The following is a 23,497-nucleotide window of genomic DNA, read 5'->3' as shown; positions in this document are numbered from 1 at the left end:
TGTCCGCCACTGTATATCAGACAAAAAAAAAAAAAAAAACACCCAACAACATCACTTGTCCCTCCCCCCCCCCTTTAATAGTTTGTCTAGTTCTTCCTTGAATTTATTAAAACTACCACGTCCACACAACAGCTGGAAGATTGTTCACCCAACAGCCCAACCACCCATTGGCTAAAGGCAATTTTTCATACACCTGTCCTTCAACCAACCTTCTTCAATTTCAATTTATGTCCCCTCATGTGAATAGTCTGAGCAAGATGAAGAATGCCATCAGCACTCAGCTTGCTTAATCCATTCAAAGCCTTAAACACCTCAATCAGATCACCTTGCAGGTGCTTAGTCTCCAAATGCTGCAATTTGCAGAACTTAAGCTTTCTTGGTAAGAGCATCCTTCTGTTCCTCACGAATCTTGTCCTCCTCTGCACCTGTTCCAGCAGATCAACATTCAACCTAAAATGAGGCCTCTACAGCTGCATGCAGTACTCAAGATGCAGCATAGCCATTGCATTGTATAATGGAATGGTCAGCTCCTTATCCCTGGTAGCAAAATTCCTGTTGACAAAACCCCATGTCAACCTCATGCTCAGAGAACTTCATATCTGATTGCAGATTACTCCCAAACCTTTTTCATTTTCCATTATCCTGAGTGTAGTACTAGATATGAAATTACTACTATCCATATGTATTATTATTGTTATTAGTCAAATGGTGCAAGGTAGTCTGAGGCTTATGTTGCACCAGCTAAAAAAAATTGAGTACCCTGAGAGAGATAAAAGTAGGAGAGAATCACAAAAAGAGAGAAGAATGATGATATCCAGCTTAGGACACTGGGTGTGCTAAGCCAATACTCACCAGATGTGAGCTCCTTGTCAATGTTAAATTTCAACTGCCATTTCTCCACCCACCTGCCTATTTTTCTAGAACTTATTGCATTAACAGACCATTAATATTAATCACCCTACCAACCTTTGTATCTGCAAATTTACACATTAAATACTGATATACCTTCATCAATATCATTAATAAATATAGAAAATAACAATGGGTTCATCATTGAAGCCTACTGGACTCCACTAATAACAGTCCACAAAGAGCAGTGTCCATTGATAACAAATGTCTTTTTTTCACTCAATTTTATCCACAGCAGTAAGTTGCTCTTAATATGATATCAAAATTATTTTTTGCATCCAGTTTAATTGTTACTGCATCACAGTATCCAATCAAATTGGTCAAACAAGATTTTCTCTTAACAAATCCATTGTGACTGCAATATAACTGTAAATACTCATGTCACCCTTAAACCCCCTTTGTGAACTGGGGATATATTTTCACATCTCCATTCCACAGAGAATTCCCCTAAATCTCAAATTAAGACTAAGAGTTTGCTTTCTCCTTTGCTGGCTCCCTTAAATAATTGGTTAGATCTCATCCACCTTGGGTGCCTTTTTTATGTTTAGCTTCAACATTTTCTCTTCCGCTTTCCTTTCCGTTATCACAAAATCATTTAGCTCCCCATTAGAGTTTGATAAACGTTTGACACCTACTTCCCTAAATTAATTCCTCACATACGAATGTAGATGCAAAATACCTATTCAGTTTGTCAGCAACTGAGCAGGATTATCTGGACTGACTCTCTTAATCTCTGTTATGTTGTTATGTGGCTGCTGTCTTTGATTGCATTTAGTAGAGCAGGAGAAACTTCATTTGAAGCATTGTCAATATTACCAACTGCCTTCATTTATGTCGAAATTCTTCAACCAGTCCTATATACTTTTTTCTACCCTTGCCTTCAGTTATGCTTTAGCAACGAAATGAAACTATGTATGTACAATAATTCTGAAAAACAGCATGACATCTCTTGCCACATGAACTTGACAGGAATTAGGTGGTGGTGATGCTGAATCTGCACATATCAAGAGTACATGCTTAACTGGTGTTGGACAATCCTACCAAATATTTTTGCATAAAAAAAATTTGTTTTTTAATTTTTTGAAATAAAAACCATTATACAGAATTTGTATTGACTGGGGGTGCATTAAGTGAGGGTCATCTATACCCAGTATAGACAACTATATTATAAAATCATTAGATAGTATTAATCTATTGTGATGCTTAATAAACCAAAATGATCCAGCTTATACATGTAGTGATTTTAGTTGAAAGAGAATGATACAACTTCATTTAATAAACAAGGTCAAAGGTATGGGCTTTTTGTGTATAAAAAGCTGAAGTATTTGAAAGATGTCAAAACTATAGAGGTCAACAATGCAAAAAAACGAAATGTGCAAAATCACATGATTAACTGTGTGCATTTGTACGTCACAAAAAGGAGTTCTAGGGTTATTACAAAGTAGCTTAACTTCATATGCTGATAGCAGTGTTGTTATTGGGTTTTTAGGAACATCAGCAAATAAGGCTGTGTTGTTCCTATAAATTCCTTGTGTTCTGAGGTAGATTTTCTGTTTGCTGGAAGAAAAACCCGAGTGTCTGGGAGAAAAAACCATGCTACTCTCACCTGGGACTGACAAACTCAGACACATGGTGAAAAAGATCCATAAAAATTCCTCTCGTTATCAATGAGATTCGAACTCAGGGTATTTTCCACCTGGTGTGGGGAGGATGGCAATCCTACCAACTGTGCTACCCATGAGGGCAATAGCAATGTTGTAGGTAAAACGAATAGGTATATGGTGATACAGAAAGCCAGCCACAATAGTGAAGTATTTTTGAAACAATTAATAGTTTTGTCTGCCCCTACTAGAGGCACTGCAGTAGCATCAACAAAATGGCAGGTTTCACATGTGCCAAAAAAGTGCAGTGTCTTTTGATTTGAGGAAACAAAGTCAGCAACAACAGTTCAGAGACAATTTCACACGTTTTACAAAGAACCCTCCCAGCAAAAATTTTATGCATCAGTGGCACAGATATTTCATGAATATGAGACGTTTCACTCATGCAATGAAAACAGGCAAACAAAGTGTGGGCGATGAAGCAGTGGACAAAATGAGATGTACATTCCTGAGAAAATCAACATATGCAAATCATTAACTGGATTTGCCACAACCATTTGGAAAGTGCTTCAGAAGTGTTTGTTGCTGATGAAGCCTTACTGTTATCAAGTGGAACAAACAATCAAAAATGAAGACAAAGTAAAGTATACCAATTTCTGTATGGAAATGCAGGCAAGGCATGATGATGAAAACAACCTGTTTGAATGTATTGTGTTTAGAGCACAGAAAAACCAGCTGAGTGCTTACTTGAACATGTTCATGATAGTCTGAAAGTCAATGTGCTCTGTGTTTTGAGATTGGAGAAAGTTTATGGGTGTTTCTTTTTTTTTTTCATGAAAAAATTATCACTGGGATTGTGTATCTCAATATGATTGAGAATTTTCTGATACCACAAATCAGTTGTTGTTGTTATTTGGTTTTTAGGAGCATTAGCAACTAAGGCCATATTGCTCCGTGAATATGCGGTGGTCATTCCTGACCTTTCCGCATCCTCCGTATTTGGTGGTGACGGGCTCGAACCCCGGTCTAATCAAGAAGCGTGTGCTACGAACTGCTGCTCCTTCCCACCTGGCTATGGAGGCGCCCCACAAATCAGTGCTAATGACCCCAGTAGACAACTGTTCTTACAAAGATGGATTGGTCATTTCGGTCTCATCGTCGGCCTCCACCACCCCAGACTTGAAGCTAAATGGATTTCTATCTTTGGGGTTTTGTGAAAGATGACATCTATTGACCACCATTAACAACAAATGTAGTTGAACTGGTGGCCAGAATTGCCCCCTGAAACACTGTAAAATATAGGAGTAGCTTGATTTTTGGTGGGATGTTTGTTGAATAACTGCTGGTTCCCATGTCAAAAATCTAGCTGTAGCACATCAAAACTTTAGGTGCTTGTTCTTAATTAATTTGATGTATTTGTTCTCCTTCAGTTTCTAAAATTACATTGCTTACAAATGATAAAACCGTAAAATACTTTGTAATAAACTCTGGATTTATATATTAAGATCCATGGCATGTGGCTATTCACATTATATTCTGGTTTTTTTGAAGCTTACTCATTTCAAGTTTGAGAGAGAGAGAGAGAGAGAGAGAGAGAGAGAGATCAGAAAGACATCTCTGTCACCACTCTTTTTCAAATTTAGCCTCAATTGCCCATTCCTTTCAACTTTTACAAAAAGTGAATGGATTCAAGCACAGGAAGAAATAAAGTCACCATATTAAAATAAAGCGCTTTCATAAGATGGTCACTCAAAAAGTTATCTACCTCAATAATAAAGCAACAAAATAGTTTTTTTTTCCCCCTCAATATATTACCCTTATTAATCCTTGTGTAATACATTTCATCCATTTTGAGGAAATACTGGGGGGGTGGTCCTTTCTTCTAATCTCTTAAAAAATATATTTAAACCTTCCTTGAGTCATCACTTAAAAATTGATGCTCACCTTTTATGAGCACTGATTTTTAAGGGTTTCTTCAGATTTCTGAAGAGAAAATAAGTGGGGGACAAGGTCTGAACTGTAGGGTGGATAGTTTAACTCCTGGAAGCCCCAATCTCTCAGAGAAGTAATTTCTTTATGGAACATTGTCACAAGAAAACAAAATACTAACATTATTACTTTCTATTTCTTTATGGTTCCTATTACATTTTTGAGAATAGCAGCACAGGCATCTTCAGTGATTATTTGCTTATATGGAATGTAGTCTATCAGATTTCCTTCCACATCCCAAAAAACAATGGCCATGATCTTCTTGTTGGAGAGTTGAGTCCTGAATTTTTCAGGGCGTGGCAAGCTATGATGCATCCTTTGCCTTTGCACAGATGCCTGCTTTGTTTCCTGGATCCCAATGATGAATGCATGTTTCATTACCACTTATAATTCTTGAAAGAAGCCTGTGCAGATCTGCATCATGCATGTGTAAATTTTTCTCACAAAATCTGAGTCATGCACTGTTTCTGAAAAGGTGTGAACATTCTTAGAACCTAGCCAGAAATGACTTATTGTGCAGGATGGTCAGTACTAACCGTACAGAATATTATGTTCTCTGGCAGTCATAGACACTTTAATGCATAATCTTGCATAACCAGATCAAGTTTTTGGCACATTTTTTGTAGCATCACTCCACTGGTCATCCCAAGTGAGGTTCATTATCTGTGGATTCTCAGTTTAAACTGCTTAGATCAAAAAAAATTTTTTTTTTATCTGGTGTTCAGAAGGTATAACATCACCATATACATCTTTCATGCATTCATTAACAACTTTTGGTCCATTCCTTTCTTTTGTCAAAAATTTTACGATGGCCCAATGCTTCAATTTTGTGATATCCATATTTTCTTTTGGGTCGGCTACTTTAAATCTCTTGTTTTTCTGTACTTCACTGTATTGTGCTTGACCTGCACAAAAATAAGATACAGGCATTTATAAGAGAGTAGGTGAAACTACAGTTTGTTTTTTATACATATATAGTCAAAGTAGATAACTTATTGAAGGGCTCTTGTAAAACTATTTGAATTTTAGTAGAAATAAAATGTCATACTTCATCTGAATATGTGAATTCACTCATTCATTATCTAAGTTAGTTGGACATGTTTTGTACTTTGGAAGACAGTGTAGATTTATTTTTTTGTTCTGCATTTCATCTCTCATCTTTGTTTTAATATTTCAGTATGTTACAGTAAAAATATTCTAAATTTTGGGGTGGGGGGCTTTTTTTTATTACAGAAGTAGATCTGTATTCTTTCATTACTAGAGGATTTGTACTATTATTATTAATATAGTAATCTAAATGCACAAATGAAGATATAAATTTGCGAAGATTATATAACTTCTATTGCTCTGCAGTTTTAGTGCTTTCACTTACTAGTTCTTGAAATAAAATGAATACAGCCATTTCTCAATAATGAAAGGGGGGGGGGAGTTTGCTCAAGTTCAAACTTCCAAATGATAAAAAATTGGTTACATGACATTTAGTCATGTAACCAAAAATTACTTTTTTAAATAGCATTTTTAAATGCATAACAAATGAAACAAGTACAGAACTTCTACACATTGGATTTTATAGTTTCAGTTCTTAGATGAGAACCATACCATCCCACCATATTATTTCTCATTCTTTTTTTTAACCCATGTTTTTAAACTGTTTTGTTTTGTCAAACCTAAGGTAAGTCTAAAAGTCAATAAACCAGTAAATTTATATATAAAATTTACTGTTATGTTAAAATACAGAAAAATATAAAGTTACTGTTCACCATGCAAAAACAAAAGTGCATAAATTAAAAGTATGCAAATAGTTTGTCAAGTTCTTCATTTTAAGTTTAATTTAGTGTAAAATTTAATTTCTCTCTCATAAACAGTTTTTGTATTACCTGAATAAACAGAGCATATGCTAAAAAAGGAAGTTTTCGAAGTGTTCTTCCACTTAAACCTTCACTTTTCCTATTAAAAAAAAAAACATTGATAAGACATTATGAAAATGTTAGCCCATTAGCAAACAGGATTATTTTCATTAGCATATTTATAACAGAACTATAATTTATAACAAATCACTTTAGATTACATTTAATATATTTATATTTCAATAGAGTAAGATGATTTTTGAGATATGTAGTTAAGTGTTATTAAAAGTGTTATACTACAAGTTTTTCTTGTGCACTTCTCCTGCCTTAGCATTGTGTGTGTGTGTGTGTGTGTGTGTGTGTGTGTGTGTAAGATGTTTTCACTTTTCTAGTTTAAAATTTAACAAGTCATCTCATAAGAAACCATGAATGTTCAATGATTTAAATTTTTAAATGTGGCAAACCATTTCTAGAGGTTTCTCCATTTCTCCTGTCTAAAATATATCAGATTATTTTGATTAACTTGCCAGAAAGTTATTTAAAAAGGTATCAATGGTGCAACTCTAACTGCAGAATGGTAACGAGGATAATAAGCCACCATAGTCACATTTTGCATACATAGTGGCTATAATTTAACTTTATCTACTCCTATGTAGGTTAGTGCAAATGCATCATTTTAACATAGCTATCTACCGAGGTAGTTAAATTAATTAATTAAATTGGCATCGTTTTGGTTATATCTCATATTGTGACTGCCTTCACGAGTTTCCATGGTATTGTACTACCTCGAATAAATAGCACTTCACCAGTGGAGAAGGCTATTGTTATTTATTCTCAGTGGATACCACCACCCAGATGGCACCGTTTCAAAGCTTGTTGGCTTCTCTTCGGTGGGTGGGCAGGTACCCTGGTGTTGCAATAGTGACAACCCAGTTATGAAGTATAACTTCACAATATGAGAGATGCCTGATGGTGTGTAGTGATATAGACTATAAAGTATTTAAGGGCAAAGGCCTCATGCTACGAGGTAGGTTGGTGCAAATGCATCATTTTAACATGGACCAGGTAGTTAAATTAATTAATTAAATTAATTAATTATGAGATTCACAATATGAGATTATAACCAAAATGATGCCAATTTAATTAATTAATTAATTTAACTACCTTGGTAGATAGCTATGTTAAAATGATGCATTTGCACTAACCTACATATTAGTCATTCTACAGAAGTTTATACAATATTATATTGTATAAACTTCTGTACATCCTATCTAGTGAAGTAGATAAGCTTAATGATTCAGAATGTAATTTTAAACTCTAATTTAAAATTCTATTAGCTATAGGACTGGGTTCATATCATGTACTGTCAACCTTTGTTAACTGATTTTTTAAATATAAAATTTTATAGAACCCAAAAATCTAGACCTGAAGACAGATTTTGATGCTGAAATCAGCCTTCAGGCCAACTTTATTTGGTTATTGGGATTTTTTGGGTCTTAACTGGATCAAATGTCCTTTGCATACCAGTAAAATAATTCAAATACTTTATATGGAAAAGTGTCTTTATTATCTTTCTTAAAATCTTATTTGTTATCTTAAGATGCATACATTCCTGCAACAATGCATTCTTGCCAAGTTCAACTTTACCTCATAACAAAATCAGTTTGATGAACCACCCTAACAACTGGAATGCTAATGCTTGCAAGGATTCCCGATTCATTTTTTTTAAATTCTATATGATTAATCTTGGTAAATTATTGGCTGACCAAATTCAAGTCCTGTTCCAGAGCAGTGCTAAATTGGTTAAATAAGCTTTTAACTGTTCTGTGGAACTCTGATATGAAACACAGACTCAATTATGAACTCCATATTTGGTTTTTCTAATTGTAAGATTTAAGGTAATTTAGTTTTTGACTTGGGTTTTACAGTGTAACTTTAATCTTTTAATTGAAAGGGTATCTTCTAACTCAGAGTTCTTTACCTGCTTGAATAAGTTTTTATGCAAATAAAAAGTTACTGTAACAAGTATCATAAAAAAAACCATATATACAAAATTAGTTGAATATAATTTTCTCTTGTGACAGGCTTTGTTTTAAAAATATATATGTATATCACAAAGAAAAGAAAGCAGTTCACCTTGAAATATCCCTTAACTGAAGACTGTAATTAATGAAGTTTGTATCAGCATAAACTGGTGCATTAAGCTGATGAAAAGGAAATACAGTTTCCTTTGCACAAATGAGGTTTTTCTGTAAATAAACAAAAAAAAGATTAATAACTACTATAAAAACAAACACAATAGAAAGCTGCATTTGCATATACTTTTTCTTTTAAAAAAAGGGTATATAAGCATGAACAATAAAAAACAACATATGCAACTTTGTTTTTTGGAATAAGACTTATAGTAGTAGTAGTAGTAATGGCAAATGATGCAAGAAAGCAAGCTTATATAGAATCAGCCAAAAAAAAACACACACTTCACCCATCCATACCATCCAAGAATTTGTCTAGTTCTCCCTTGAATTTATTCAACCCATCCACTTCCACAACAACAGATGGAAGCCTGTTCCAACAATCAACCATCTGCTAGCTAAAGGTAAACTTCTGCACATCTATCCTGCCATCCTTCCCCAAATTGAATTTATGTCCCCTCATGTGTGTAGTCTCAAGCAAGTGGAAGAATACCATTAACATTTAGCTTACTCGATCCATTCAAGGTTTTAAACACCTCAATCAGATCTCCCCGTAGATGCCTGGTCTCAAGATTTAAGTTGATAATTTATACCCTAAATTATCAGCATCTACTTAAAACATTTGTACTGAAATTAAGGAGAAGCCTTAAAAAAAAAAAAAAAACAACATTATCAAGTGTAATTTGTTGATGACTACTGAGCTTTGAAAACTATTTATTAAACTTAAGATTTTTTTCAAATTGATAAAAAAAACCAAAATAACCCCCCAGAAAATACTCTGTGTTCATGAACAATATGACACAAACAGAATAACTACAGAAAAATAACACAACCTCTTGCCTCAACGGTTGCAAATTACATTTGATTGGATACAGAAGAGAATAAAAGTAAAAATTTATAGATATATAAGCAAATGAAGTTAATAAAAAATAAATCAACATTTAGTGCACCTCTTGTCTATTTAAAATATATTTTATTCTGTAGCCCTCTCTCTAACAGTTCTGTAGTGTGAATCTTGTCTGCACAATCTCTTTTGTTATGATACTCTAAACATTTAGCACTTCATGAAGTGCTAAGTTTTTAAAGTGCTCCAATTATATTGTAGAAAGCAGTTCACAGAAATGTTTGATAGAGCTTGGTATGACATTAGTTTCATTTTTCAGGAGTCTTATATTTAATTGTCTTGCAGATAATTCCAGTCTTATTACTAAAGGTTGCTTTAGTAATAAGACTGGAATTATCTTTAGAGATTGCAGGATTGATGTGTGGAAGTTTCACTCTACAGATTCCATTAGGCTTTACAACAGTCCTTTCTCAATATTAATAAATTATTGTGCCACAGAGCAAAAACGGAAAGAAAATGGCAGGTTGCATTTAAAAATACGTTTAATGTTACGTTCACAAGAACGAAAAACAAAGCACAAGTAAAAATACTACAGGAAAGTAATACATAGCTTTCAGACTGGAAGGCGTCCTTCATTAGTTGTGACCGTTAATCTAAAATATAGAACTAAGTGTGTGCCATGGCAGTCATGTGTAGTGAACTATGTATATGTAACAATTAACAATTACTCCAACCAGGTGCAGTGATGGTAATGGCGGGATCGATCAATAATCATGACATGGGTCAATGTCATGCGGGGTCGACCAGAAGTGCTCAGCAATGGCTGAGTGCACCAAGTCCGCTAAACAGATGGCTTTTTTGTGTTCAGAAACATGACTGCTGAGCCTTCTGCCAGTTTTCCCAACGTAGCAGCCAGTGCAGTCACGGCAGGAAATACAGTAGACTGATCCACTCTGCAACAAGGTGGGAACCTATGTTTTAACTCTTGAGACGAGGGATCGCAACTTCCTGCCCAGGAGTTATAAGTATCCCACGAGCCTTTAAGACTATAAATCTGTTGTGATAGGTTTGGGTAGAACAGGATAAAGGCGGTTGAGGCAGAGTCATTACTGTGCATGGTTCTGTGGGTCGCTATGTGTTCACATCTATCTAGGGCACTGGTGGGGTAGCCACACCTCACGAGATGTCTTAACCCTAGTAATCTCAGTGCATCTCATCTGCAGAACTAGAGTGGGTCCAGGCACAGGTTAGCAGGGCTTGCACTGTGCTGAGAAGATGGTTGTGCGCATGTGCTGACTGGTAGTTGGTGAACTGGCCAGCACACATCGGCTTGCGATTGACTGTTGTCTTCAAATGCATGCCCTTGCACCAGACAAGGTATTCAAGTATGGAAGGGTATTGTCTGACTCCAGTTCGATGGTGAATTGAATGAAAGACGACAGAGAGTTAAGGTGGTGCAAAAGTTGGTTTCCCGACTCCCGGGGAACGACCACAAACACATCATCCACATAGTGACACCAAAAGGCAATGGGATCTGGTAGACCCACAAATGTATGACTCTCCTACATTGCAATGGAGGAGTTGGAGAGTCGTGCATTTGTTGCACCAAATTGTCTCATACATGACATTGCTGTCATACATCAAATCATCATGCACTGAAATGTCCTATCGTGAACACTAAACTGAAGTGATCTCCTAGCTTCTGCTTAAACATTTTAATACAATGTAAAAGTATTACATAAAGTAAGTTTAACTCCCTCACAATAGAAGTACTTAATAATTGATGATGTTTCTGGATTCCGTACTGAATCCTGCCATCAGGTCTAATCAGAAAAGAAAGATCTGGTAGCTGTTCCAAACTTTACAGAGTAGAAGACAAATTTTTCCCGATTAGGCCCAGTGATAGGTTTCAATAAGGAATCCAGTAATATTGTTAATTATTAGTTTAAACTTACTTTATGTAATACTTTTTTATACAATAAAATCCATTTAAACAAATGACATGATTTAATTAGTATTATTTCGTACTTGATTAATTCATATTCAGAGAATCAATTCATCATCTAATACTACTACTTTTAGAACAAACTGAACAAATCAATTTACAAAAAATAAAAATTACAGAATAGAAGACAAATTTTTCCTGATTAGGCTTGATGACAAACTTCAATAAGGAATCCAGCAACATTGTTAGTTAAGTAACAAGTAGTTTTTATTATAATTTAATTTTATTAAATGATAATAAAAAACAAATAAATAATTAAGTAAATCTATATTAAAAATGCCTGTTTTTTGCCGTATTGTATAAATACATTAAAAACCAGATTTTGTACATTATACTGTATAAATATACTGCTCCCCAAAATTAAAAGAATGGTTTTGGACAATTTTATTATGGAATAAAGTTACTAACTATTTTGTAACTACCACCTGTTACAAAAGTTTTTTTTTTTAATTTTTTGAATAACTATTGTGATCACAAGTATGATATTTTATTTTCTATTTTTAGAGTAATTATAATATTGCCAATCATAAAAAAAAATTATGAAATGTTCATAAATTGTATTTAAATTTATGCCAAATTACTTTGTATTCATACAACGGCCTACGTGATGGGTTTTCTGCAAATTTCTAATTAAATACAAAAAAATATTCAAATATGTTTACCACTTGTAGTTCCTTGATGCAAGATCGATAAATTTGATAAATTGCTTCTAAAGAGGGAAGTCCAATATGCTGTTTAATATCTGCTCTATCTACAAATGCTAGATCAATAGCACCGGTAATATTTGATGTTGTTAAAATGATAACATTTGGATACCTAAAAAACATTTTGTACGAACAATATTAGTATATACATGAGTAAAAAAAGGACATCTTTTGTATGCACTTTGTTAATTTATATCCAAAAATTATAACATATTCCATTCTGAAATATAAAAAAAAACTGTAACATTACAATAAAACAAATCAATAGTACAACAATAACATTTAAAAAAATAATACCTAAGTATATTACACCATAAGCTACTCTTCCTATACAAAGTCTGTTCCTCTTCATATTATTAATTACATACACTGATATGTTATACAGAGCCTGTATGACTTGCTGGTTTAATCATCCCAAATAACCATCAGCTGAAGATTATATATATAATATATTTCAACAACTATTTCTTGCAAGTAATATTTTGATGTCTTTTAAAGTCAGTTTTTTTTTTTTTTTTTTTTGGTAGTTGTTGGCGCATAGGCTTCTGTGGCCATAATGCACCTCCCAAGGTTTTTGCAGTACTTTGATCCAAGCCTGAAGCGGGAATCGAACCCTCGACCTTTGGTTGCCAGGCAGGCACTTTACCCACCCGGCTAGCCCGGTCAGTCTTAAAGTCAGTAGATGGTACTGGAAGTTGTTAGAATTTGTGGCACAAAACTTGGTGTATGATTTTTTTTTTTAAGCCAGTAATAATATCCTTTATTTAATAAAGGGCCAATGTCAGATAGGATGTGGTAATACAAATGTGTTTGTTGTAATTTCCATACTGTTTCAAGAATAAGTGATCCCCCCTATATTTTAAGATTAATATTTAAGAAAGAAAAAAGTTTAACATGAACATATGTCAAATTTATTGAAGCTAAAAGTCATAATGTGTTCATTGAAAGGCATAATTGTTCACTGGGAAGCTGGAGAGTCAAAACTGTTGTACAGTAATGGCACTTAAAAATCTTTATCATCATTTTTTTTAAAGTAATTTGAGGAGGACAATATGTGGTGAGTATCTATAGATTAACCACATGACAAAATGATGTCAGATATTCATAGAGTAAGGAGCTGCTATAAGCTCATGTATTGGTCTGGTTATAGGATCCAACAAAGACCTTGAAATGTCACCTTTGTACTGAATTTAGTGTAAAAGGTCATTAAGCATCAAGTGAGGTAATTTGCCAATGAGTTATATGATTCAAAGTATTTTGTCTGTTTCCCAGTACCTGGGAGAAAGCTGTTTCATCACATTTTCCAAAGGGCAGCTTACAATTGATGTATGAAGTCATATTTGATTTTTTGTTTTATTACAAAATCAAGGATACCTTGCTGACCAAAAAAGCAAAGAAACTTGCTGTGGATTTTCCAGTATATATTACTGTAGAAGGGTAACCCACTTGTGTGGCACTTAACCCTTTCAATTATCATTATTTACTGAGCAAGATATCCTGGGTTTGGTAATAAAACATTCATTCACAGTAGAACTTAAAGTGACCACCAGTGTATACTGACTGTCCGTCCCAAGTGACCAAAATCTGATGTCAAGGCAGAAAAGACAGATTTCTATACATAAGAAACTCTGTATAGTGATGACTTCGAAGGGTTGTTTTGGTTTTTCTAATTTGAAGTTGGAATAGAGAATTTAAATATATAACTAACTGTCTCATTTTTCTAATAAATTTAACAATTTTTTAAGATAAACGGGAGAAACCACGAAATTGAGAATAATATGCTTTTATTTCAGTTACAATTTGTCTTAGGGAATATATGATCTCAACATTCTCCATTTGGCTCAAAACCTGAGGCAATAAATAGAGGGAGAGAGGGCAGAATAAAACAAGAATGGAAACAGTGAAGGGGCAGAACATTTAGAAGTTGCATAACTGCCAACTTTTGACTTTAAAAAGAAGCAGGAAATTAGGTACTTGTAAGCAGGAGGAAAACAGACGATTTTACCTAAAGTCTACTGCACTAGAAATTAAATTTCACTGAAAAAAAATACACATTTTACAGTACGGTAAGCTTTTAAACATTAGCTTACTTACCTAACATTTTTTCTGTCTGTGGATTTCTATTTGGATTGACTTTTAGAAATCAACTAATTACACCTGCTTCAAGAAAAATACTGTAGCAGGCCTGTGCCTCTTCAGAAATGTTGAAGAAGTTTTATTTATAACACTGTAATTTTCTATTCATAAAGGGCATAAAAAAAAAAAAAACCTGAATTCAGTAATTTTATCCCCTCTTGACACTCAGAACTGCTATAAAGAATTATTAAAAATGATGCCAAGAATAACTTGGGATAACTTATATTTTATGCTTTCTTTTGCACATGTCAGTTCCTTACTGTTCAATTCCTTCTTCTTTCATAATAGTATCTGGTAGATTTTGTTCAAAACAACTAGTTCTCCAAACTCTGAACTGGATGGTTCAGAGTTTGCTTCTCTAAATATATTATATATTTAAGTTAAAAGTTAAATAACATTTAACTTAACAGTTCCAAAAACTAAGCTGGAACCTTGATAACTCTGGAGTTTGGCACCAACAAAAATGGCATAAGGAAATATACTTTGTTCTTGGGAATTCATGATAAAAAGCTTGCCACCATATTAATTCTGCACATTACCAAATTTATTCATTAAATCATACAGCTTCTTCTATAAGTGTATTAAATAACATTTCATTGGATTGCATCAGCATACAGATAAACTTAATAGTACCAAGTGTAACCTTGAACTAAATTTTTTTTTTTTTTTTTTGTCACATATATAAAACAGTTTATGTTCAAGTTTTAAAGCAGTAACTTGTTTTGACATTCAAGACATTATCTTTTATTGATCTTTTGTAAATGGGACTGACAAGGAAGGCGATCTTTACTAATTTACTCATGGAAAGATGGTGTTTTGGCTCGTATTTCTAGACTCTACTAGCAAAGTGAGTTAGGAGCTGAAAACGTGTAATAAAAATAAATCTTTATTGCTTTCTAAACCAAGAGATGGGCATCATTCCAGGGTCATAATACATGCATTGCATCAGAAACAAAAAAAACTGCAGAAAGTTTTTTTTTGTTTTTTTTTTCTTTCTTTAATTTTTAATGGCTAATTGAACAAATGCAGCAAACCATTTTCAGGTGTTCATCATTTAACAAAATCAAAGAAAAAAAATTCATAGAATGTTTTAAAAAATTCCGATTTTAACACAGTTTTACTATTTTTTGAGAAAAGAAAAAGATGGAGATACTCTATTGTATCTTCTCCATTATGACAGTGAGATGGAGTCAAATCAAGTCAAAAAGATTTTCAATTGTGAATCCAGAGTTAGCAGCTATGTAGCTGGTGTAGCACGTGGTTTTTTTTTTTTTTTTTTTTTTTGTTTCTAGGAGCATTAGCAACTAAGGCCATATTGCTCCGGGATATGCGGTGGTCATTCCCTGACCTTTCTGCATCCTCCGTATTTGGCGGTGATGGGCTCGAACCCCGGTCTAATCAAGAAGCATGTGCTGGTGTAGCGCGTGGTTTGAAATGCAGTATTTATGAATGTTTAACATTCATTTTTTGCAATTAATGTTCATATTTTCAATTTTGTTGATACTTGATAAAAAAAAAAAAAAAAAAGTTGTAAAGTGAGAACTGCCTATATATATATATATATATATATATTAATGATAAAATGAAAATTAAGAAAATTAACATTACAAACATCGGGGCTGCATTAATGCATAATCCACTGCATGCAGCTTATAATAAGTTAGAATAAAAATAATTTTTTATTATTTTTTATTTTGCTAGTTGTTGGCACATCAACTTCTGTGGCCATAATGCACCTTCCAAGGTTTTTGCATTTTACTGTGATCCAAGCCCGAGGTGGGATTTGAACCTCCGACCTTTGGGTTGCCAGGCAGGCACTTTACTCACTTGGCTAGCCTGGTCGGCTAAAAATAAATACAAACTGGTGTACTGGTTTCCCAGTAGCATGGCAAACCAGTAGAGCGGAAAATAAAATAAACCAAAAATAAGAAAATGAAATAGAGGGAAGGAAACATTCCTAAAATAATTTTGAAAGAGCCAAAAAATACAATATCAAATAATGAGAAATATTTTAAAATGTGAATTCTAAAGAATATTCTTCAGAATGTCACATTTTAAAATATTTCTCATTCACTATCCGCATCACTCCAGGAATTCAGGATGGTCTTGTTACACAATTTGTCATATATTCCTCTGTACACATGGAATATATGACCAATCTCTCATGTTATGTCTCAATACCTTGTTGACTGATTTAGGCCAATAGGGGTCCAAAAATGCTATTAGCTCATAGTGCTAATGCAGTGGTCAGGCAAAGCAAGGATCTTGTTCAAGTTTTAAAGAGGTGCTACCCATTAAATTTATTAAAAAGAATAATTAAAAGGAGAAATGAGTAAGGAATAATTAATAAAGCACAACAAAAAGCAAATTATAATATTCCTTCACATAAAAAAATGAACTTGAGATAATACTTATAATGAATTAGTCATTGTTTTATCATGAAATTTACCTAGTGTTTCATGTAATTAACAAATGAATAAAGAATTCTTAAAACATATAAAACTCTCTAAATCAATTTTAAATTACGTTTTCATAAAAGAACTAGGTATCCAAAATCTAAAAAGCATTACCGTTTTATATGATCTATTTGAGTAAGAAGGGCATTAACAACTCTAATAGCATCCGATGGTTCTGTACCTGACATAGATACCTTACGTGAGTGCGCAAGGCTTTCAACCTATAACAAGAAATTATGAAATTAAGGTGTGATTATTTGGTAATTATAAATTACCACAAGACAAAGATATGAAAGACAAAGATAAAAGATATGAAAATATTTCTGAACTAAATGTTTGCAGTTGTTATTACTGACAACAAAATAGGCAAAGATCGACTCAATTTTATGGGAAAAAGTACTCTCTAACGTACTATTATGCAGAATTTTACTCAGTTATGCAGTGACTACAAACTATGACTTCACTACTTTGATTATTCTGTTATATGAAGGGTGGTTGAAAATCAAAGTAACATGTTTTTGGGAGAAACTAATATTTTACTAGATATCAACAGTAAAACATCTTCTGAATTAGGGTCTAATATGTAAATTTCTTATATCCCTGTTACAGGATGTGTACGCCTTTGTTGATATTAGGTTGCAAAATAGCAGCCCTACTTGAAACCAATTTGAAACTTGGTGAAAAAATTTCTGAGCTGCATGTGATTCAACAGTCATGTCTAAGAAACAAGTTTTTTGGCGCAAAAAAATAAAATAAGGTGAATCAAAGTGAATAAACCTCAAGTAGAGCAACCAGATGTTAATGGCTACAACCAAGACAATTAAAAAAAAAATGAGAACCTCAAGTAAAATATACTCTAAAAATGAAAAAGAAAATTTTATAAAAGAGAAAGCATGGTGTAATATATATAATACAAATAATTACATTAATATATTTGAGGAATAAATTAAACAGTATTGTAATTAATTAGAAGCCACAGATTTCTGATTAATTACAATACTGCTTCTTTTATTTTAATATTTTGTTGAAGTTCTTCCTTCCTAATCATATTTTGATCATCTTATAAAAATTCCTACACATGAAATTTATGTTAAATTTATATAATAATCAAATAAATTGGTTTTAACATAACAGTTGTTTATCTAATCATTGACCATGTCTGAAAATATTCTCTCAATATTTCTATTATGTGCAGAATGACAAATAAAGAACTACAATTTTACAATTTCTGAAGTTTTCTCTAGAAATATGAATTAAAAAAAAAAAAAAAAAATTGAAAACTGTTACAAGTATGAGATGTGGCAATAAAGTTTCTGGACTGGTACTGTTGTGGTCATGTTGAACAAGTCTGAAAATAAATGGAAGTGGTATGTTGCAGTTCAAACTCCCTCCAACAGATGGTAGTACAGACATAGATTGTCCAGTAGGCTGACAAGTTGCAAGTAACAACCAGTTTTGTTAGTAGCTTTAATGTTCCATGTCATGATTTTGAATGGTGCAATGAATGAATATCAAATTTTGCTTTAAAATGAGAAAGCTACAACAGAAATATATGAAATGTTAAAAACTGTTAATGGTGATGAAACATTAAGTTGTATCAGTGTGTTTGAATGGTACAAGTGGTTCAAAGACAGACATGAGGAAGTTCTCATGACACAAGAGGTGGATGTCCATCAACCCCTCAAAATGAGAACAGAATTGCAAAAGTTCAGGAAATTGTGGCAAGAAATCGTCATTTGACCCTCAGAATAATGGCTGATGAGTTGGATATGAATAAGGAAATGATTCATCAAATTCTGAATGCAAATTTAGGGAAAAGGAAGGTCTGTGTAAGTCTTCGCTGACTCTTTCCAGAAATTTTTAGAATGGTGTTATAAGTGCATACAATCAGGTAGTAATTACTTTGAATAAAAATGAAAGCATTTTTGAGATCTTTCACACTTTGCATTGTTTTTAGAGCAGCAGTCTTGGAACTTTATGCCACACTCATATTAAGCCAGTCAAGATTTCAACTCTTCTAAAATGAAATTTTTAAGTGAATAAAGCTGACTAGATACTATGTCTGATTTTGAAACTGCTCAAATTTTTTAAACATATTTTTAACGTCCTTACGAACTGGTGTACTTTTTTAAAAGCATCCATTCCTTAAAATTTCAATTTACTGAAGAGCCCATTTTTCTAGGAATTCACAAGTCATTTTATAGATATCAAATGCTTCAAATGATTAAAAATTTTTTTAAATATATAATTTCAGCATATTTATCATGTAATGCACATAACTCATGAATTTGTTATGGAACTCTCAATTTTCAGAACATGCAAGTTTTTGCATTTGCTTATCAAATATGCCAATATACTCATAAAATATACATTAATATTAATTCATGAGGCATGGAATGAAAAATCCCCCCTCTCTCTCTCTCTTTCCCTCCCCATGCTATTTTTGTTGATTTGTCTTCTGCATTTGATACAATCAATACTAAATCTCTTTACAATCAATACTAAATCTCTTTTATTCGTAATAGAGTTATTTCTCAAGTTCTTGTCAAATACCCAAAAAAAATTCTAAAACTTCTGCTCACAGTGTATTGAATTTTTTTCTCGAGGTCACCAAACCCATAGAGTTACTTCTTCAGGTATACCACAAGATGGGTTCCTATCTGTGCTCTTAATTTGTTGCCATATTTATACCATTTTTTTTAACTTGCATGAATCATTCTTTGTATATGCTAATGATATTGTATTGTGTATCAAATAAAAGTATATTAAGTATCCTGTTTTTATCAGTTTAAATTCTATTGTTTATTATTAATTACAAGATTTTGTTGAATATGTCACACATTTTGGGTGAACAAAACTAAGTATGTTCGTTTTCCTTTAGCCAACTGTCTATTTTTAGTGTACAATTTCTTGGTATAATATTGAATGCTGTCCTTTGCAGAGTACTGCAAACATTAAGAAGAAAGCATATGCAGCATATGTTAATACAAAATTAGATCTCATATAAGTATTAAAGATTATGTTACAATAACAAAATTTAAGAATATGTATGTAATCTCCATTCTTACTTATGCTCCTATAATGAGGGGTACATCAGATAAATTTATTATTTACCTGACATATCCCTCATGTAGATTTTAAGAAAATTAGCAGGTCTCGACTACCCAAGTTGTCTGTCCAACTGTCTAATAAAGTTTCGAGACTTTAGGACCGCCACATATTTTTTTTTACTCTATGTAAATTTATTATCTCACAAATGTTAGGTCTTGAATACTAGTTACTTAAATTACCTCTACTTCAAAACCAAACAGCCTAGAACAGATTCTTGTACTTAGCTGATATCATGGCTTTAATATATCCAGGTTATGCATCTGTGGCTGCCAACACTATTGATGTAACTGGCAAATTAATGTCAGGAATTGCTAATTTTGTACCCAATGGTACAAAGAAATACATATCAGCTTAAGACTGATCAATTTATTTTTTATTTACTGGGCTAGACTTATGATGAAATTCTGTCTCTTGAGGTTAAGAATAAATTAAAAAAGTATCTTGGAAATGTATGTAATGTTTGTGTGCCAAAATATTTAGTATCGTAGCTTAATATGAACAAATTGAAGAGAATGATTTTGTTGCTTACTATGTAAACCCTGCCGCTACTGTCTCTCAAGGTCTATTGCTTTTCATTTTTTGGTTTAAGCATTCTGTCCTATTTTGAGCAATAAACGGAGTTCAAACATAAAATTTGGTAATATGCAATATAATATAATCCATTTTATTATTTCTGCTTTATTGCTTTAATCAACTGAGCCTTGGCCAAAAAAAAAAAAAAAAACAGGGTATTTGTACATCCCAATTAAAAAAAATTTTAGAACATCAGAACATCCAGTCACCCTGCCCCTCACATCATTCATTTTTTGTTTGTTTGGTGCTGAACAGGTTGTTCTTGGTAGTAGGAAAAATAAAGATCTGATCCACTGCTGAGAGAATTCATATGCCTACATGAACTGTTTTAAAATGCAGAAAAGATTTTGCTTGTAAAGTTTTACATATGCCTGATGGGTTTCAAAAAACCAACTGAATTTCCCATATTGCATGGTATTCTCTTTCCAGCACCTGCAAAGGGGTTCAGTTTCTGTACAGAATTTTCATGGGTAATGAAACATGAATAATAATAATAGAAAATAATATCAATTTATTCTAAGCAAAATGCCATTAATACAAAAGTGCTTTCTGTAGGGAAGTGGAGGACAGAAGCTTATTAAACCCTAACAGAGAGCTAAATGATTTTGTAATAACTGAGAGCGAAGTGGAGGAGAAACTGTTGAAGTTAAACATAAGAAAGGCACCTGGGGCAGATGGGATCTATCCAGTTATAATAAAGGAAGCATCAGGAAGTAAGCAAACCCTTAGCCATAACTCTGAGAGCATCCTTAGACTCTGGGGAGGTCCCCGCACACTGGAGATGTGCAAATGTATATCTAATTCATAAAGGGGGACCAAAGGGTGACATGAGTAATTGCAGATCTCTTAGTTTAACTTCTGCTCTGGGGAAAAATAATGGAATCACTGGTTAAAGAAGCATTGCAGGATCATATAGACCAGTGCTTCTCAAACTATTTGTGGTGAAGGACCAGTTACTTTTATTTCCAATCCATCATGGACTGATACTTTTGTAAAATACAAATTTTTGCAGACCGGTTAACGTTCCCGACTAATTTCCGATTCGTTGCAGATCGGTAATAGTCTGTGGAATATTATGGTGTGGTCACAAAGGAATTGGATCCAAACAAAAAAATAATTGATATCATATAATTAGATCTCAGGAAAGCTTTTGAAACTGTAGCACATGAAAGACAACTGTACAAATTTGAGCAGTATGGCATTAAGAGCAAGTTGCTACAATGGAAAAAGAGATGATTGAGTGGGAGAGGACCAAAGTGGTAATCAATGGACACTGTTCTTCATGGACTAATGTTATTAATGGAATCCCAAGGGTTTGGTGTTGGACCCATTGTTGTTTTGTATACTTATCAATGATATTGATAAAGGTATATCATGCAGGGTAGTTAATGACAGTATTTTTTTTTTTTTTTTACTAAAACCCTAAACATGAGAGGTATTTATAACCTATAGTACTTAATACTGTGATGGGTTGAAGGTTGAGAAGATGAAAGAAGACATTTGTTGACGTTAGACTTGAACTTCTGTAATCTGCAATTTTCAAGAAATACGTATGAAGGAAGGTTGTTTCAGAAAACGGCAGTTGAATGAATAAACGAGGAAGACGAAAAGTTGGTTCTGTGGGTTTGAAGTTGGACAGTAAATGGATGTTGGCTGGTGGTGGCATATGTCTGGACTGTTTTGAAAGAGAGAGCGGGAATTATAGAAGCCAATTCAGAAGAACAGTGCCCATGGAAGTATATGTAGAAGAGGCATGCAGCAGAAACAGTACATCTATGAGACAGTGAGTGAAGAGACTCTGTTAGAGATGAGTCATTAATTAACCTAACTGCCTTCTTCTGAATGGAATCTAGAAGCCTGAGAGAGGTTTTGAGGGCACCATCCCCGGATGTGGGAAAAATATTCCATGGTAGGGCGGATTTGCGATTTGTACAAAGTGAACAGTTGTTTGGAAGAAAAGTAATGCTGAGAGCAGAAGAGAAAACCAAGTTTTTTAGATGCAGAGGAAGCAATAATTCTAATGTGATTGAGCCAAGAGAGATTAGATGTCAGGGTAATCTCCAAAAGAGATATATCACGTTGCCTAGAAATCAGAGTGTCACCAAAGATAAGCATATGAGCAGAAGAATCCTTTTTGTGAGATATAAGACAGCACTGAGTTTTAGAAGGATTGAAATCAATTAAGCTGTCTTTTCCCTACTGCAGAATTACCTGGAGATCGGCATTTAAGGAACTGGTAGCAGATTTTCGAGAAGTTGAAGCTGATAGAGCAGGACAACATTTCTCAAAATGGAAAGTGGAATGCAATGTGCTATCTTCAGCAAAACTATGGATAGGATTTCCAGTCAATGGAAGAGGGTCATTAATATACAAGAGAAAAAGAGTTGGAGAAAGAACTGAATCTTGGGGGAGAGGAGAGAGAGAGAGAGACTCAACCATCAGTTAAAAATGCCATCACTTCCAAGCAATACTGTCAAACCCTGTATAAATTATGGTGGCCACTTGAAAAACAGAGGCCAAGGTCCTCTAGAAGATTGTTTGTTTTTTGGTTTTTAGGAGCATTAGCAACAGGAAGTTTTTTTAGGAACATGCGGTGGTCATTCCCTGACCTTTCCACATCCTCCATATTTGGTGGTGACGGGCTCGAACCCCGGTCTAATCAAGAAGTGTGTGCTACGCACTGCTGCTCCTTCCCACCTGGCTACGGAGGCGCCCATCTAGAAGAAGTGCATTTGTTGCATGACAACACAGCTCCATACTTCTGTCCTACTCATGACAGTAGCTACAGTGTTATGGTTGAGAGGTGCTGCTTACTCATCCATCCAGTCTTGACTTTGTTCCTCCTAACTTTCATCTGTTCAGGCATTTAAAAAATAGCTGCCAAGGAATCAATTTAGTGACAATGATGAAGTAAACAGCATACTGAAACATAGTTGAATGGGAATGATTCTGAATTTTATAACAGAGGAAGGCTGCACTTGTGACACAAAAGGACAAATTCCTGAATGTGATGGGTGAATATGTTAAAAAGTAGTGCAATAATGTGGTTTCATTTATGTCATTTCATAGGTCTGTGATTAAATATCATTTCACTAAAAACATCTGTTGTCTTACTTTTCAAATAGCTCTC

General features: G+C 33.6%; 1 protein-coding gene across 1 annotated transcript in view; it reads right to left on the bottom strand.

Annotated features, from left to right (window-relative positions):
- Positions 1 to 1,817: 1,817 nt before the first annotated feature.
- The window catches only part of pch2 (pachytene checkpoint 2 protein), a 69,583-nt gene continuing 47,903 nt past the window's right edge, over positions 1,818 to 23,497 (bottom strand). Inside the window, exons 7-11 of the mRNA XM_090377867.1 lie at positions 16,798 to 16,904; positions 12,026 to 12,203; positions 8,483 to 8,595; positions 6,377 to 6,446; positions 1,818 to 1,946 (exon numbers count right to left, since the gene is read on the bottom strand). Coding sequence (XP_090233993.1) covers positions 1,818 to 1,946; positions 6,377 to 6,446; positions 8,483 to 8,595; positions 12,026 to 12,203; positions 16,798 to 16,904 — 597 coding nt within the window. The remainder of the gene's footprint in view (positions 1,947 to 6,376; positions 6,447 to 8,482; positions 8,596 to 12,025; positions 12,204 to 16,797; positions 16,905 to 23,497) is intronic.

Source organism: Mastigoproctus giganteus, chromosome 7, assembly GCF_048544385.1.
Source record: "Mastigoproctus giganteus isolate SK-2022 chromosome 7, ASM4854438v1, whole genome shotgun sequence".
NCBI lineage: Eukaryota > Metazoa > Arthropoda > Arachnida > Uropygi > Thelyphonidae > Mastigoproctus > Mastigoproctus giganteus.
Note: the sequence above shows the minus strand (reverse complement) of the source record. Positions and strands in the feature narration are given on the sequence as shown.